The 14,143-nt window shown below is 35.1% G+C and overlaps 3 protein-coding genes across 4 annotated transcripts; 2 read left to right on the top strand and 1 right to left on the bottom strand.

The window, feature by feature from the left end:
- Positions 1-1,374: 1,374 nt before the first annotated feature.
- On the bottom strand, positions 1,375-3,121 carry LOC117565468 (E3 ubiquitin-protein ligase KCMF1-like). Its single transcript, XM_034244574.2, has one exon. It carries the CDS (start codon positions 2,900-2,902, stop codon positions 1,706-1,708), a length of 1,197 nt encoding a protein of 398 aa, XP_034100465.1. The 5' UTR covers positions 2,903-3,121; the 3' UTR covers positions 1,375-1,705.
- Positions 3,122-7,369: 4,248 nt separating this feature from the next.
- Positions 7,370-10,332, top strand: LOC117565099 (uncharacterized). Of its 2 annotated transcripts, none has more exons than XM_052003239.1 (3): positions 7,370-7,484; positions 7,577-7,793; positions 10,080-10,332. In XM_052003239.1, exons 2-3 carry the CDS (start codon positions 7,620-7,622, stop codon positions 10,311-10,313), a joined length of 408 nt encoding a protein of 135 aa, XP_051859199.1. In that variant the 5' UTR covers positions 7,370-7,484; positions 7,577-7,619; the 3' UTR covers positions 10,314-10,332. The 2 variants fall into 2 exon arrangements, with proteins under 2 accessions (XP_051859199.1, XP_034099949.1); XM_034244058.2 differs by having other exon boundaries at positions 7,577-7,823.
- Positions 10,333-13,495: 3,163 nt separating this feature from the next.
- Positions 13,496-13,887, top strand: LOC117563510 (transcription factor MafA-like). Its single transcript, XM_034241886.2, has 2 exons — positions 13,496-13,568; positions 13,639-13,887. The coding sequence occupies exons 1-2, from the start codon at positions 13,557-13,559 to the stop codon at positions 13,819-13,821; spliced, it is 195 nt and encodes a 64-aa protein (XP_034097777.1). The 5' UTR covers positions 13,496-13,556; the 3' UTR covers positions 13,822-13,887.
- Positions 13,888-14,143: the final 256 nt, after the last annotated feature.

Below are 14,143 nucleotides of genomic sequence, written 5' to 3'. Positions count from 1 at the left end.
TATTTTGAAAAAGGGAACACAAAAACGGAAGAACAGCTGTTTGGCTTGTACTTGGTAACGGCTGCTGCAGACGAAAACGACAGAAGGAAAGACAGAGATAGACCGAGAGAGAGAGAGAGAAAGAGGATAGAGATATGGGTTGGAGATGAAGACAAGGATAGGGATGACTATGGCAGTCCAGACGACCGTAGCGACGCCAAGAGGCAGAACCGCAGAACTAAACTTCACAGTCGCCATCGTTTGCTGCACATTTCATTACAATGCCATTGTATTCAAATCCTATTATAAAACGCAGAGCACTGCAGTGGGATTGAGGGACTGGCAGTAGCAACGGCAACAGCAACAGCAACGGCAACGGCAACAAGACACGGACTGGGCAGGGATCAGGTGCATTGAGAGGGAAGCAGGAGTGGTAATGGTGTAACTCGAGAAGTTCGTATTTGCAGCACGTTTCCACTTTCGCACTTGGTAAACATAAGTTGCCCACGCACAGACACATAACGCTGCTTAGGAAGAGTAAATGGAGCAGGAGGAGGAGTCATGTCGTCTGCAACACTCTATAAAATAATTACCAGCACTAGTCTCGTAGTTGTAATAGAAGGAGTTGCGAATCAAAGTAGAAACGGTAGAACTGAAGTTCTAAAGCCATTCGCTCGATTTCTGGTCAACATGAAAATTAGATGAGTTTTACTCATCAAAAACGTAGAAATATCTGTCAAAAAATTAAATGTAAAAAGAAAAGCTGAAATATTCTTAAGATATAATAATAATTAATAATCTTTGATATAATAAAAGAGCAAGAAAGAAATCAACAGTCGTGTCTGCTTGAAAATAATATGAAGGGGGTATTATCGATAAAATATACCAAATTTTTAGGAATCCTTCAAGTTGTTACTATTAAGGGTCAAAAGTTGTAGGTTTGTTATAAGTTGTTTTTTTTTTATTAAACTTTATTTGTGTGCAACAATAACAAGTGAATAGCTTAATCATCTCGGTTCTTGATGCTGATCAAGAATGATGCAATGTTATAATGCCCAGCGTTATCCCGACTCCGGTTGAAATACCTTAATTCGCCGTGCCACAACGATCTTCGGGACGTTTCACGGCTACCTCCTAGGATGCTGCTGGCTTTTGCCAAAAATGCATCCATACTGCGCGATTTCTGAGACGTAGATAAGCTACCGGTACAGCTACGGACCTCCACTGGTCTATGCTTTGCCCCGTACAGGGGGAGCCGGTCCTACCTAAACCTAAACCTATAATGCCCTTCTTCCTATATGTAGCGAATTTACAATTCTTGTGTTCAAATGAAGATTTCTTACATGTTTTAATAGCTGCATATCTTGGCCTTTTTTTTTTAAATAGTAATGATAATTAAAAAACAATCATTGAATTTATTTTGTAAGGCTTCAGTTTTAAAACGTATAGAAAATGTTTCGCATTATATCAGAGTTGAGCGGAGAAGTCTGTAGTTTTTCTAAATACAATTTTTTTGTGATGCTTATCTTTCAGAAAATAATATGAAAGTTAATAGTTTAATACTGAAGTTAATTGAAAACATGTTATTAGTAAAACGATCGATAAATCCCCTTGGTAAATTTTCACAACTAAATTTGTATATACATTTCGATAAAAATATGTGTACAACGGATAACAATTCGTGCAACACAATATTCACAAGGACTTGCCTTTAGATACTGAACAATTAATCAATATCCTGATGTTCAGCAGCTCCAATCAGAGAGCTTTCGTCTATAGTGACTCCTTGCAGTTCAATGTAACGTAGGTTACTCTGGGATGACCAAGGCCTGATCCAAGGCAGTGACATCAGCATCATAATTTGAGATGGCACATATTTGCACGTAGACTGTAGGGAGATGGCGTCGTCATTATTAAGATCATCATGGGGTATCTCAATATGTTCTGAATGTTCCTGTGACGACAAGTGCTGTTCACACTCTTCTGGCAGCTTCAGCTGTTCCTCGCAAAGCATAGAGAGCAGAATATGTTCAGCAAAGAGCGCACGCTGTTGCTGTCCGTGCTCATCCCGCAACGCTGTTTCCAATTGCTGCTCTGACATCCAATGCGGTAAGAGATAACGATCGGTATCCAAATGCTCCGACATCCCGGTTGTGGTTGCAGAATTGCCTGCTTCATGGCATATGGGAGTATCCGAATTAGCAATTGCCAGTGTGACCGTCCGCGAGCGAGTCTCACCTTCAAGGTAATTGGCATCGGTTTGGCTAAGCCTTAGGCCTGGACGCAGTCGACGTAGTTCGGACAACTGGTACAGTATATTAACGCCGGACTCCGAGTTCATTGGCGAGTGATTGGCACTCGTATTTGAGCGCACAGTATTGCGACTACTGGTGCCATTCTGGCTGCCATGACCCTGTGCTTGCTGACGCCGGCGACGTCGAGAGGCGCGGGCTAGAGCTTGGCGTAAGGGAGGGGTATTTGGATCGAGAAGATTGGCGTGTTCAATGTGATTAAGAAGTAGATGACGGGCGAGATTGCGTATAGCAACTAGTTCAATGCCTGGCAAATCGGCGCACATAGGACACACAACATGGCTGTCGTTCTGGCGGTGTAGGGTGACAACATGGTCTATAAGTTCCTTTGCTGTGTGCCCAAAAATTCCGCAGTAGGGGCAAGTATAGCAATTGGGGAAATGCATAAGATCGAGCATCTCGCCATTGAGCATAAGATCGGGAGGATGTTGATGATTTTCTGGATGTAGCATCACTTGCATTGGATGTTCTACCCTATGCTCTTGACTCTCCACATTTTGGTCATAGCAGTCCTTGCACAGATCGTAGTTTACGCACCGCAGACAGTGAAAGCGACGGCCATTAAAGTCGCGAGTTTGACAGCCATCGCAGCAAAAATTTCGATGGTCCATTTGGAGTTTACAAATACGAATCGTATAGATTATGTACAATGTACTTTATGTATGGTAAGTATAACTACGTTCGACACTTCTTACTCATAGGACTTGGCCTCAATTCCCAATAGCTCGGCAGTGTTTAGTTTTATTTGGCACGAATCTTAGAAAATGTGGTCGAAAAAACTATAAAACTTTTTGAATTTCTGATTTATAAATCCTAGTGACAGATTTGACAATAAACATATTTCAATATGATTTTCATTGTTACACGCAGCAGGAAATACTGCTTTATCATTGTATTCCCGCTACCAGAAGAGTTGACAGGCGAACTAAATTTCTTAGAGAGGTTCTGCAAGCGCATTTTCTACTGTATGCTTATAATCGGAGATTTCCTCTTATGGATGGGAAAAGCACGAATTGAAGTAAAAATATAAAACATGAAATTTGTAAAATTAATCGAAACAAAATAAAGATTTTAGCTTACCCATTACACCAAGGCACGGATCCGGTGCCAACACAAAGGGTACCAATATTAAATATATTTTGAATCAAGGTCAATTCGGAGACACTGAAGGCGGATATGATTGTCTGCCCTAGATCTGAAATCAAAAAGAAAACAAAGTAATAATAATTTTGACAACAATTGTTGTTGCTGCACGAAGATTTAGTTTGGTTTTGTGAGTTATGTTTTGAGCACTATGCGAATATAGTGAATGAAAAACATTTCCTTCACTTAAAAGGTAACTCAAAAAGTGAAGTAGACGTTTAAACTAACCAACCAACGTTTTAAGCCACATAAATTTCTGGAAATCTTTCCTTGGGTTATATTGTCTTGTCTTGATGGAGAAACCAGGTAATGCGGTATCGTATTTAAAAGATACGAACATCTGCTGCAAAATAAACAAATTCAACAAACAAATATTTATGGATAATAATAACTTTCAAGATAAATCGCTGGTAATTTGAATACAGATTATTTAGCTATGCCATAAAAATCTGTAATTCTGGTAGCCCTGTTAAATAAATCAGAAAGTTGTAGTCAAGTGCGCTCAATGCTTCGATATTATCGTTAACAAGTAAGAAAGTTATAGTCGAGTGTGCTCGACTGTGAGATACCCGCAATCCATTTTGAATAAAAGAAAAATATTGCGGTATTTTTTCAAAATATACCAATAATACAAATATACTAAAAATATACCAAACGGTCTACTTGTTATATCGATATAGTACCACATTCAAAATATACCATAGACGACACAATATACCAGATTGTCGGCCAAAGCACCTAAAACCCCTAGTAAGTAGGCGTTTTTGCCCATACAAAAGTATTTCTTTAAAAACTTCCACAATTTTTATCTGATCGCAATCATTCGAATTTATTCATTTGCGGGGGCGGATGTGGGCGTGGCAAAAAGTTGAAACAAACTTGATCTGCGTGCACACACAACAAATGCTGTCGAAAAAAGATGATAGCTCTATCTATTATAGTCTGTGAGATCTAGGTGTTCATACGGGCAGACGGACAGACACACAGACGAACATGACTAGATCGTCTCGGCTGATGATGCTGATCAAGAATATATATACTTTATAGGATCGGAAATGCCTGCTTCTACCTGTATGTATGTAACATTTCCTGCCGGTACAAAGTTATAATACCCTATGGGTAGCGGGAATAAAAATAAATATTTAATACCACATATGTATATCAAATGAATGAAAATCTATGAGGAACTTGATTGCTGGATTCGGTTGTGCAAGGGGACTATTTATTCATGTACTATTTTTGATTAGTCGTGTATTTTTTTATATTATGATAGTATTCACATGGATTTCGAAAGTAAACTTTTTTTTATGATGCACTTACTGCTAAATATTTAAAAATATAATAATAGAAAATATAAATGGTATGTTACGAATTATTAAAGAGCCCAATTCGAGAGAACACTCTTGGCAGAAATTGCCCGACCGTGCGACTCCGGCCTTTCATACTAAAATCCATTGATCGTTATCTAGCGATCATCGTCATCATTTATCCCCAAACTAAACGTACTTAAAATATTTCGGTTTGCATGCTCCACTGAAGTTATTATTAATTGATAGTAACAATGTCAAATTTGTATTTCCATTAATGTCACAGTCTATTTAACATTCTAAGTTGTTAAGAATTTTATAACAAGTAAATATTAATCATAAGTTAATCATCTTTTAAAAGCAGCTATATTTGAACTACATTTATTTAAAAGAAAAGAGAGCAAATGGGTTAAAGTACGTGAAGTACTCTTTTGTCGAGCACGTTTTCTTTTTATTTTTATTAAAATCACTTTTAAATACTTTATCTTTGAGGAACACTCGAGACGTAAATAAGGTTGTTAAAGCTTCTCTGCATATCGGATGAGACCTCCTACGCTCCGTCTTCAAGTGGCTTTATTTAGCTAGGAGTATGTGTATGTGTATCTCAGTCTGGCGTTTAACTTTGTTTGACTTTGTTGCTGCATTAAAATATTTTAATTACTTCATTGCCGTTGGCATTAAAAAGTTTATTGTTGCATCATTACATCCAGCAACTGGCGCCTGCCATTGTCAGCACTCAATATAGAAAAATAATAGCATCAATGCAAAATAAATATTTGCAATCACTTTAATGTCTATGTCATAAGCAGCAATGTGGAATTATTAACCAAGCAAGAATTTAATGTTTTGAAGCTGAAATGTAAATATTTAAAGCGCTCCTAAATACAAATTGAACTTTCGCCGATATACATTAATTTCAATATTTAATGAATTCGTTTGAATTCCCAGAGCAAATCAGTGCACGACAAGAAAACAAATTGTTAACATTAAAAACACAATGCTGTCGATACAGCAGACGCTTCTCTGGCGAACGTGGATGCGAATGCGAGCGGATGTGGATTTTTGTTTCTCGAATGCCAAATGTGTAGCAAAGCTTTGAAACATTTTCTTACAATTTAAGTGCCGACGATTTTAATTGGCTCACCCAGCTTGGCATGTTTCTGACTCCATCTTACTCCAAATGCCTTAAAAGGATTTATGCAATCGCATCATCTGTCTGTGAAATTATTTAAGATTTCTTGTGTCTTAGTTCTTGTTTGCCACTAATCATGGCCAAAATGGCTATGCATTTCCATCGTCAAAATAATGAAATTCTGTAAAGCTGGTTCATTAATCCAACAACTTTACGAGCTGCTTCATTTTAAATTTTTAAGAAAATGTTTGGGATGATCAAACTTTTTGGTTGCTGATAGTGCAAGGTACTAAAGCATTTCAACTATCAAAAGACAAATTATTTATAATGTTTTAAATGAAGCAATCGTATTGTTGTTAATGGAATTGAACATGTTTTTAAAGCCAAGTTACCGTTGCAAATATTAATGCTGTTCACTACTTATATTCAGACGAAATAATACAGATGGAGTCTCAGAGTTCAGTTTATAGTATATTTTCTATTTAAAGTATCGACAAAATATCAATATCTATATAGCATTTTAAAAGAACCAGCTCTAAAACAACACAAGCATTCCATCTATACAAATAATAATAATTTGGTATAGATATATATTTACATAAATGTAAAAAACAATTACTTTGTGCTCATGATTTTCAAGCTCATGCCGATTAGGAAACAAACAAATCCAGTAAGTGAACTTGAACAAAGAATTTGAATGTCAAGACCTGTGTATTTCGGTCAGCATTGTTATTGTTAGCAAGTCGAACAAAATGTGAAGCATTCAACACATTTTGAAATTGAATTTGAAATAGTACATAAGCATTCACATATGTATATGTGTGCATGTACTGATGATTGAGTATATAATTCTTTTCACTTGTTTGCTGGCAAGAATAACATATTTATATATGTATGTATGTATAATTGACTCGATTAATAATTTGAGATCTTAGCGAGCTAAATACCTATAAAATCGTCTTTGGGCTCATCTAAAAGCTAATCAAAGCAAAATTGTTGATTCATATAAACAAATTAGGCGCCTTCTATGACGAGCACTTATGTATGTACATACATATGTATGTCATATGTACCATAGTTCATGATAAGAACGAAAAACAAACTCAATAACAGCATCGCGTTTACTTTTGAATGCTGAATGCTGAATACTCTTAAATGTTGAAAACATTATTGGGTTTTACCATTTACTCATTATAATTATATGAATAGAACATATGCAAAAATATATTACTAGAAATTTGATATATTTCTGTAATATTTTAATATTAATATTTAAGTTGAAACATAGTAATTCAACAGCTAGTCCAGTAGGAAAAATGATATTTTTACTAAATTTCATCATACAGTTATAATACTCTTCAAATTCAGTTCAAATGTAAAGTCTAGCTGCTGATAATTATATTCTGAATAAATGCTGAGACATTCAATTATGAAATAAATCTGTGGTTTCCGTTGTTTGTTTTGATGTTTTGTTTTTCTCATTGTTTTGAAATATTAGTGGCAATTGTGTGCATAGAAATGTGTGCATTTTTTTACTATAAAAGGGCCTGTCTCTTGATTCTGAACAGTTAGAAATCATCTAAAATACAACAAGTCAATATGAAATTCTTTGTAAGTATCGAATTAAAAACATATTGAAACGCTTAGCAAATAAGTCCGATTTCTCTTATAAAACAACCAATTATTTAAAAACGTCCCCTTAGATTGTATTCTTCGCTTTGATCGCCGTTGCTTTGGCCGCTGGATATGGTCAGCAAGGACACGGTCAGGGTGGACATGGTCAGCAAGGATTCGGACAGGGTGGTCATGGACAGCAAGGATTCGGCCAGGGTGGACATGGTCAGCAAGGATTCGGCCAGGGTGGACATGGTCAGCAAGGATTCGGCCAGGGTGGACATGGTCAGCAAGGATTCGGCCAGGGTGGTCATGGACAGCAAGGATTCGGCCAGGGTGGTCAGGGTGGCCACGGTGGTCATGGTGGACGCTATTAGTCTATGAATTATGAAAATGAAGCAGCTAATTAAATAATAAAACGATTTAAAATCTGAACTATGTTTAAAATAAACGACTCAAATAAGTGACAAAGTCTTAACCGCAATTGTCGTCTTCATATTTATCATCAAAATAAGAAAAATTAAAATTTTTTTTCAATTTAACTCATATTTTACACCAATAGATATCATCTCACAAAATCCCAGAATGGAGTGTCGGCAAAAATACATAGAAGAGCCAATGATAAGAGAGAGAAAGAGAGTTTAAACAAATTTCGACTGAATCAACTAAGAAAGAACAGTCAAGTGTTTATACCCGCTACCCATAGGGTAGAAGGGTATTATAACTTTGTGCCGGCAGGAAATGTATGTAACAGGTAGAAGGAGGCATCTCCGACCCTATAAAGTATATATATTCTTGATCAGCGTCAACAGCCGAGACGATATAGCCATGTCCGTCTGTCCGTCCGTCCGTCTGTCCGTCTGTCCGTCTGTCCGTATGAACACCTAGATCTCAGAGACTATAAGAGATAGAGCTATAATTTTTTTTCGACAGCATTTGTTATGTTTGCACGCAGATCAAGTTTGTTTCAAATTTTTGCCACGCCCACTTCCGCCCCCGCAAATCAAAAAAATCGAATAACAAGCGTAATTTTAAAGCTAGAGTTACGAATTTTGGTATATACAGTAATAACTATAATAGTTATGATCCCTGAAAATTTGGTTGCGATCAGAAAAAAATTGTGGAAGCTATTTAAGAAATACTTTTGTATGGGCAAAAAACGCCTACTTACTAGGGGTCTTAGTTGCTTTGGCTGACAATCTGGTATATTGTGCCGTCTATGGTATATTTTGAATGCGGTACTATATCGATATACCATATATACCATTTGGTATATTTTTAGTATTTTTGCGGTATATTTGGTATATTTTGAGAATAATACCGCAAAATATATTGCTTTTATTTAAAATGGGTAGCGGGTATCTCACAGTCGAGCATATTCTAAAAAATATCAATATATTTGAAAAAATACGAAAATGTACTGAGGTCTATATTTGATATATCGAAATACATTCAAAATAATAACCAAAGAAATTATCTCCTAAATAGCCTTCACCATTTTTATCTGATCGTAACTAAATTTTCAGAACATAAAAACTGTACTTATGATTGTACGTAAGTAATTTGTATGTACTATGCTCCATATTCTATTTTTTTTTATTTGCGGGGGCGGAAGTGGGTGTGGCAACAAACAAACTTGATCAGTGTACAAAAATAAAATGTGCTGTCTCTGAGATGTATGTATGTGTTCATACGAATGGACAGACAGGCAGACGCTGATCAAGAATATATATACTTTATGGGGTCGGAGACGACACTTTCTGCATGTTACATACATTTTTTATACATATTTCCTGTTGATACACATTTACAATACTCTTCTGGCCTATGGGTGTAGATTATTAACACCAATTTCTAAACAACTCAATAATACATTGATGTTTGCACAATTTTAGTGTAGACTAAGCCAACAAGGTCGACACTGCCTTGTTCGTCAATATGATATTAAGCATCCTAGTATGATTTTGCACAAATTAAAGTCTCTATCATATGTATGAATATTCTATTTCTTGTTCGTATTGTCAGCTACATGATTTTTGTAAGCTGTTAATATTAGGAAAACTGAAACTTATATTATTGCGAAAACTGCTGCCTCACAATGGTATTTTATATATACTCGTAATACTAATTTTGAAAAAATAAATTATTCTATCTCAGCACAGAGTCAATTATATAAACCTTATATACTTCTTCAACTTTAGGTCACATGTAAAGTCCAGCTACTGATAATTAATTCTTAGTCAATGCTGAGACATTGAATTATGTTTCCGTTGTTTGTTTTTTGTTTTGTTTTGAAATTTTAGTGGTGATTGTGTACATAGAATTGTGTGAATTTTTCTTGCTATAAAAAGGCCCATCTGCTGATGTTAAACAGTTAGAAATCATCTCAAATTCATCAAGTAAAAATGAAATTCTTTGTAAGTAATGAGTACTAAGAATTTTTAAAATAATTTATATATTGTTAAAAACCAATCTATTATTTACAAATTTCACGTTAGATCGTTTTTTTCGCACTGATCGCCGTTGTTTTGGCTCGTGCACACCATGGCCATCGTGAACATGGCCACCATGGTGACCAAGGATTCGGCCGAGGTGGACATGGTCAGCAAGGATTCGGCCAGGGTGGACATGGTCAGCAAGGATTCGGTCACGGTGGACATGGTCAGCAAGGATTCGGCCAGGGTGGATACGGTCAGCAAGGATTCGGTCAGGGTGGACATGGTCAGCAAGGATTCGGCCAGGGTGGATACGGCCAGCAAGGATTCGGTCAGGGTGGCCATGGGCGCTTTTAATCTAAGTAAATTAGTAAATGAAGCAACTGATTAAATAAATATATAAACCTAAACTCTGTTTCACCAACAAATAATGTATAAAATCTTTTCTGCATTCAGCATCTACCATGAGAAAGCTGCAGTCGAGTGTACACGTCTGTTAAATACCCGCTAGCCAATGTGAATAAAAGTAAATCGGTGCGTTAATTTTAAAATTTGTCAAATTAATATACCGTAAAAATACTAAAAATGCAACAAAGGATATATATGGTATAACGATATAGTACTAGATTCAAAATATACCATAGAATATCAGATATACAGAATGGCAGCCAAAGACACTATTACAATACAAAGGAATTTCTTAAATAGCCTCTACAATTTTTATCTGATCGCAACCAAATTATTAGGTATCACAAAAAACTTAGTTATTATTGTGTTTATCAAAAAACTTCAAAATTTCACATGTTATTCGATTTTTGTCTATATGCAGGAGAGGAAGTTGGCGTGGCAAAAATTTAAAATAAACTTAATTTGTGTGCAAGCATTGCAAATGCTCTTGAAACAAAATTAAAGATATATTTCTCATAGTCTCTGATATCCAGTGTTTTATACTGACGGACAGACGGACATGACTATTTCGTCTCGGCTGTTGACAGGCACAAAGTTATAATACCCTCTTACCCTATGGGTAGCGGGTATAACTACAATAACGAAAATTAATAATTAAAAGTTCTTAAATAAAAAATTACGTTATCCACAAAACATTGACGATACCACCGACGGATCCTAAAACCACCGTCTCATACATCAGTATGACAATATATGTATATTGATAAGTTGTTGTTGTTTTAAGAACTCATTGAATCACCATATGTACGCAAGCTCCTGATTAAGCTCAGAGAAGCTGGGTCAAGTGATTTGAGATATTCAAAAAAAAATTGGTGCCCATTGTTTTAAATCGTTTGCCCATGTTTGCCCAGGAAAAATTTTTTTTGCCCACCCTTAGTTTCGAAATTATGAAAAATTTTTTTTTTTCGAAAATTCAAAAATTTTTTTTTTTCAAAATTTTTTTGCGGAAATCGCTTTAAAATCGTTTGCCCATGTTTGCCCATCTTTTAGTTTTTCGAAAAAATTTTTCGTTTTCAAAATTTTGAATTTTGAAAAATTTTGACATTTTTTCGGCATGAATGACTCAAACTCGATCGCCCACACCTCGAAATTATGAAAACTAAAGCCACAACGGTAGCCTCAAGTGTTTTCAAGTCTGCCCATATCTCAGAATTTCAAAATTTTGAAAATTTTGAAGGTTTTCAACTTTTTTGATTGCCCATACAAATTCATCGTTTGCCCAAGTTTCGAAGTCTCAAATTTTTGCCAAATTTCAAAATTTTTCAAATTTTTTTGACTTTTTCAGACTGCCCATTTGCTATTTTCGTTTGCCCACCCTTTAGAATTTCAAAATTTTGCTTTATTTAAAAAATTTTCATACTTTTTTGATTTTAGCCTATGGCCCATACAAATTCATCGTTTGCCCAATTTTCAAAGTCTCAAATTTTTGCCAAATTTCAAAATTTTAAAAATTTTTTTGACTTTTTCAGACTGCCCATTTGCTATTTTCGTTTGCCCACCCTTTAGAATTTCAAAATTTTGCTTTATTTAAAAAATTTTCATACTTTTTTGATTTTAGCCTATGGCCCATACAAATTCATCGTTTGCCCAATTTTCAAAGTCTCAAATTTTTGCCAAATTTCAAAATTTTAAAGGGTGGGCAAACGAAAATAGCGAATGGGCAGTCTGAAAAAGTCAAAAAAATTTGAAAAATTTTGAAATTTGGCAAAAATTTGAGACTTTGAAAATTGGGCAAACGATGAACTTGTATGGGCCATAGGCTAAAATCAAAAAAGTATGAAAATTTGTTAAATAAAGCAAAATTTTGAAATTCTAAAGGGTGGGCAAACGAAAATAGCAAATGGGCAGTCTGAAAAAGTCAAAAAAATTTGAAAAATTTTGAAATTTGGCAAAAATTTGAGACTTTGAAAATTGGGCAAACGATGAATTTGAATGGGCCATAGGCTAAAATCAAAAAAGTATGAAAATTTTTGGAATTCGGCAAAATTTTGAAATTCTAAAGGGTGGGCAAACGAAAATAGCGAATGGGCAGTCTGAAAAAGTCAAAAAAATTTGAAAAATTTTGAAATTTGGCAAAAATTTGAGACTTTGAAAATTGGGCAAACGATGAATTTGTATGGGCCATAGGCTAAAATCAAAAAAGTATGAAAATTTTTTAAATAAAGCAAAATTTTGAAATTCTAAAGGGTGGGCAAACGAAAATAGCAAATGGGCAGTCTGAAAAAGTCAAAAAAATTTGAAAAATTTTGAAATTTGGCAAAAAATTTGAGACTTCGAAACTTGGGCAAACGATGAATTTGTATGGGCAATCAAAAAAGTTGAAAACCTTCAAAATTTTCAAAATTTTGAAATTCTGAGATATGGGCAGACTTGAAAACACTTGAGGCTACCGTTGTGGCTTTAGTTTTCATAATTTCGAGGTGTGGGCGATCGAGTTTGAGTCATTCATGCCGAAAAAATGTCAAAATTTTTTCAAAATTCAAAATTTTGAAAACGAAAAATTTTTTCGAAAAACTAAAAGATGGGCAAACATGGGCAAACGATTTTAAAGCGATTTCCGCAAAAAAATTTTGAAAAAAAAAATTTTTGAATTTTCGAAAAAAAAAAATTTTTCATAATTTCGAAACTAAGGGTGGGCAAAAAAAAATTTTTCCTGGGCAAACATGGGCAAACGATTTAAAACAATGGGCACCAATTTTTTTTTGAATATCTCAAATCACTGGACCCAGCTTCTCTGAGCTTCCTGATTAGAGTATAGTAATGGACCTACGATTTCATCCCCTATGTTTGTAAACAAGTCTCAGAATCTTTTACTTTTTGCGTTAGATATTTCTGGGAAACTGATTACGAACCTCATTTTAGGTGCTCTGAGACTCCGACGATAACATTTCCTAAGAAAATCCACATGAACTACCTTCTTCGAAAGTGATGAACAAAATATTCAAACCTATGATATAGCGTAGGTAACTACATATGTAAGTATTTATGAGTAAAGTTGCAGGGAAATATCAAAATAATTTTCTAAGTGTGGGTTTTATGAGCGTGGGTTTTTGTATAATGTATATTTCAGGTAAGTGCCTAATGGATTCTACCTGGAAAAATGAACATTTTTCTATAAAAGCAGACAACTTTTCGAACTCGAGTCACAGTTTAACGAGGAGTCGAGATGAAATTACTTGTGAGCTCTCTGGGTTACATATGGTGTTACTTATTAATTTTTAATAATAATATCTCACATTATTTGACAGATTATATTGTTTGCTTTGTTTGCCGTCGCCTTAGCGCTTCCCCAGTGGGGCTATGGCCGTGCCCACGGATCTCGTCCTAGCGGAGGTGGGAATTATAATAACGGGAATCGCGGTGGTAATCACCATCACAACCCCCATCATGCTCCTCATTATCATCATCAACCACATCATCATCACCACTAGAGGATTTCAACTTCACATTCAAAAATGAATCTGTTTTATTAAACAGTATTAATAAATGCATTTCATTCACATAAAATAAACTTTATTAATCATGGGAATATCATGTATAGCTGGAAATCACTTTTTGATTAAGATTTTTTCCATGTATATATTTTGTGCACTTATATGTATAATTTTGAAACGGATAAGGGAATTCCTGCTTCGCATTCTTTTGGTAACTGAACATCTTACACAATTGTGTTCAAATTTAAGTATTCAAGTATGCAGCTAATGTTACTCCTAAGAAGATCTGTAAACTCGCAGCTTTATTCCAAATTTCAGG

The sequence above is a fragment of the Drosophila albomicans genome, chromosome 2L (assembly GCF_009650485.2).
Source record: "Drosophila albomicans strain 15112-1751.03 chromosome 2L, ASM965048v2, whole genome shotgun sequence".
NCBI classification, from domain to species: Eukaryota; Metazoa; Arthropoda; class Insecta; order Diptera; family Drosophilidae; genus Drosophila; species Drosophila albomicans.
Note: the sequence above shows the minus strand (reverse complement) of the source record. Positions and strands in the feature narration are given on the sequence as shown.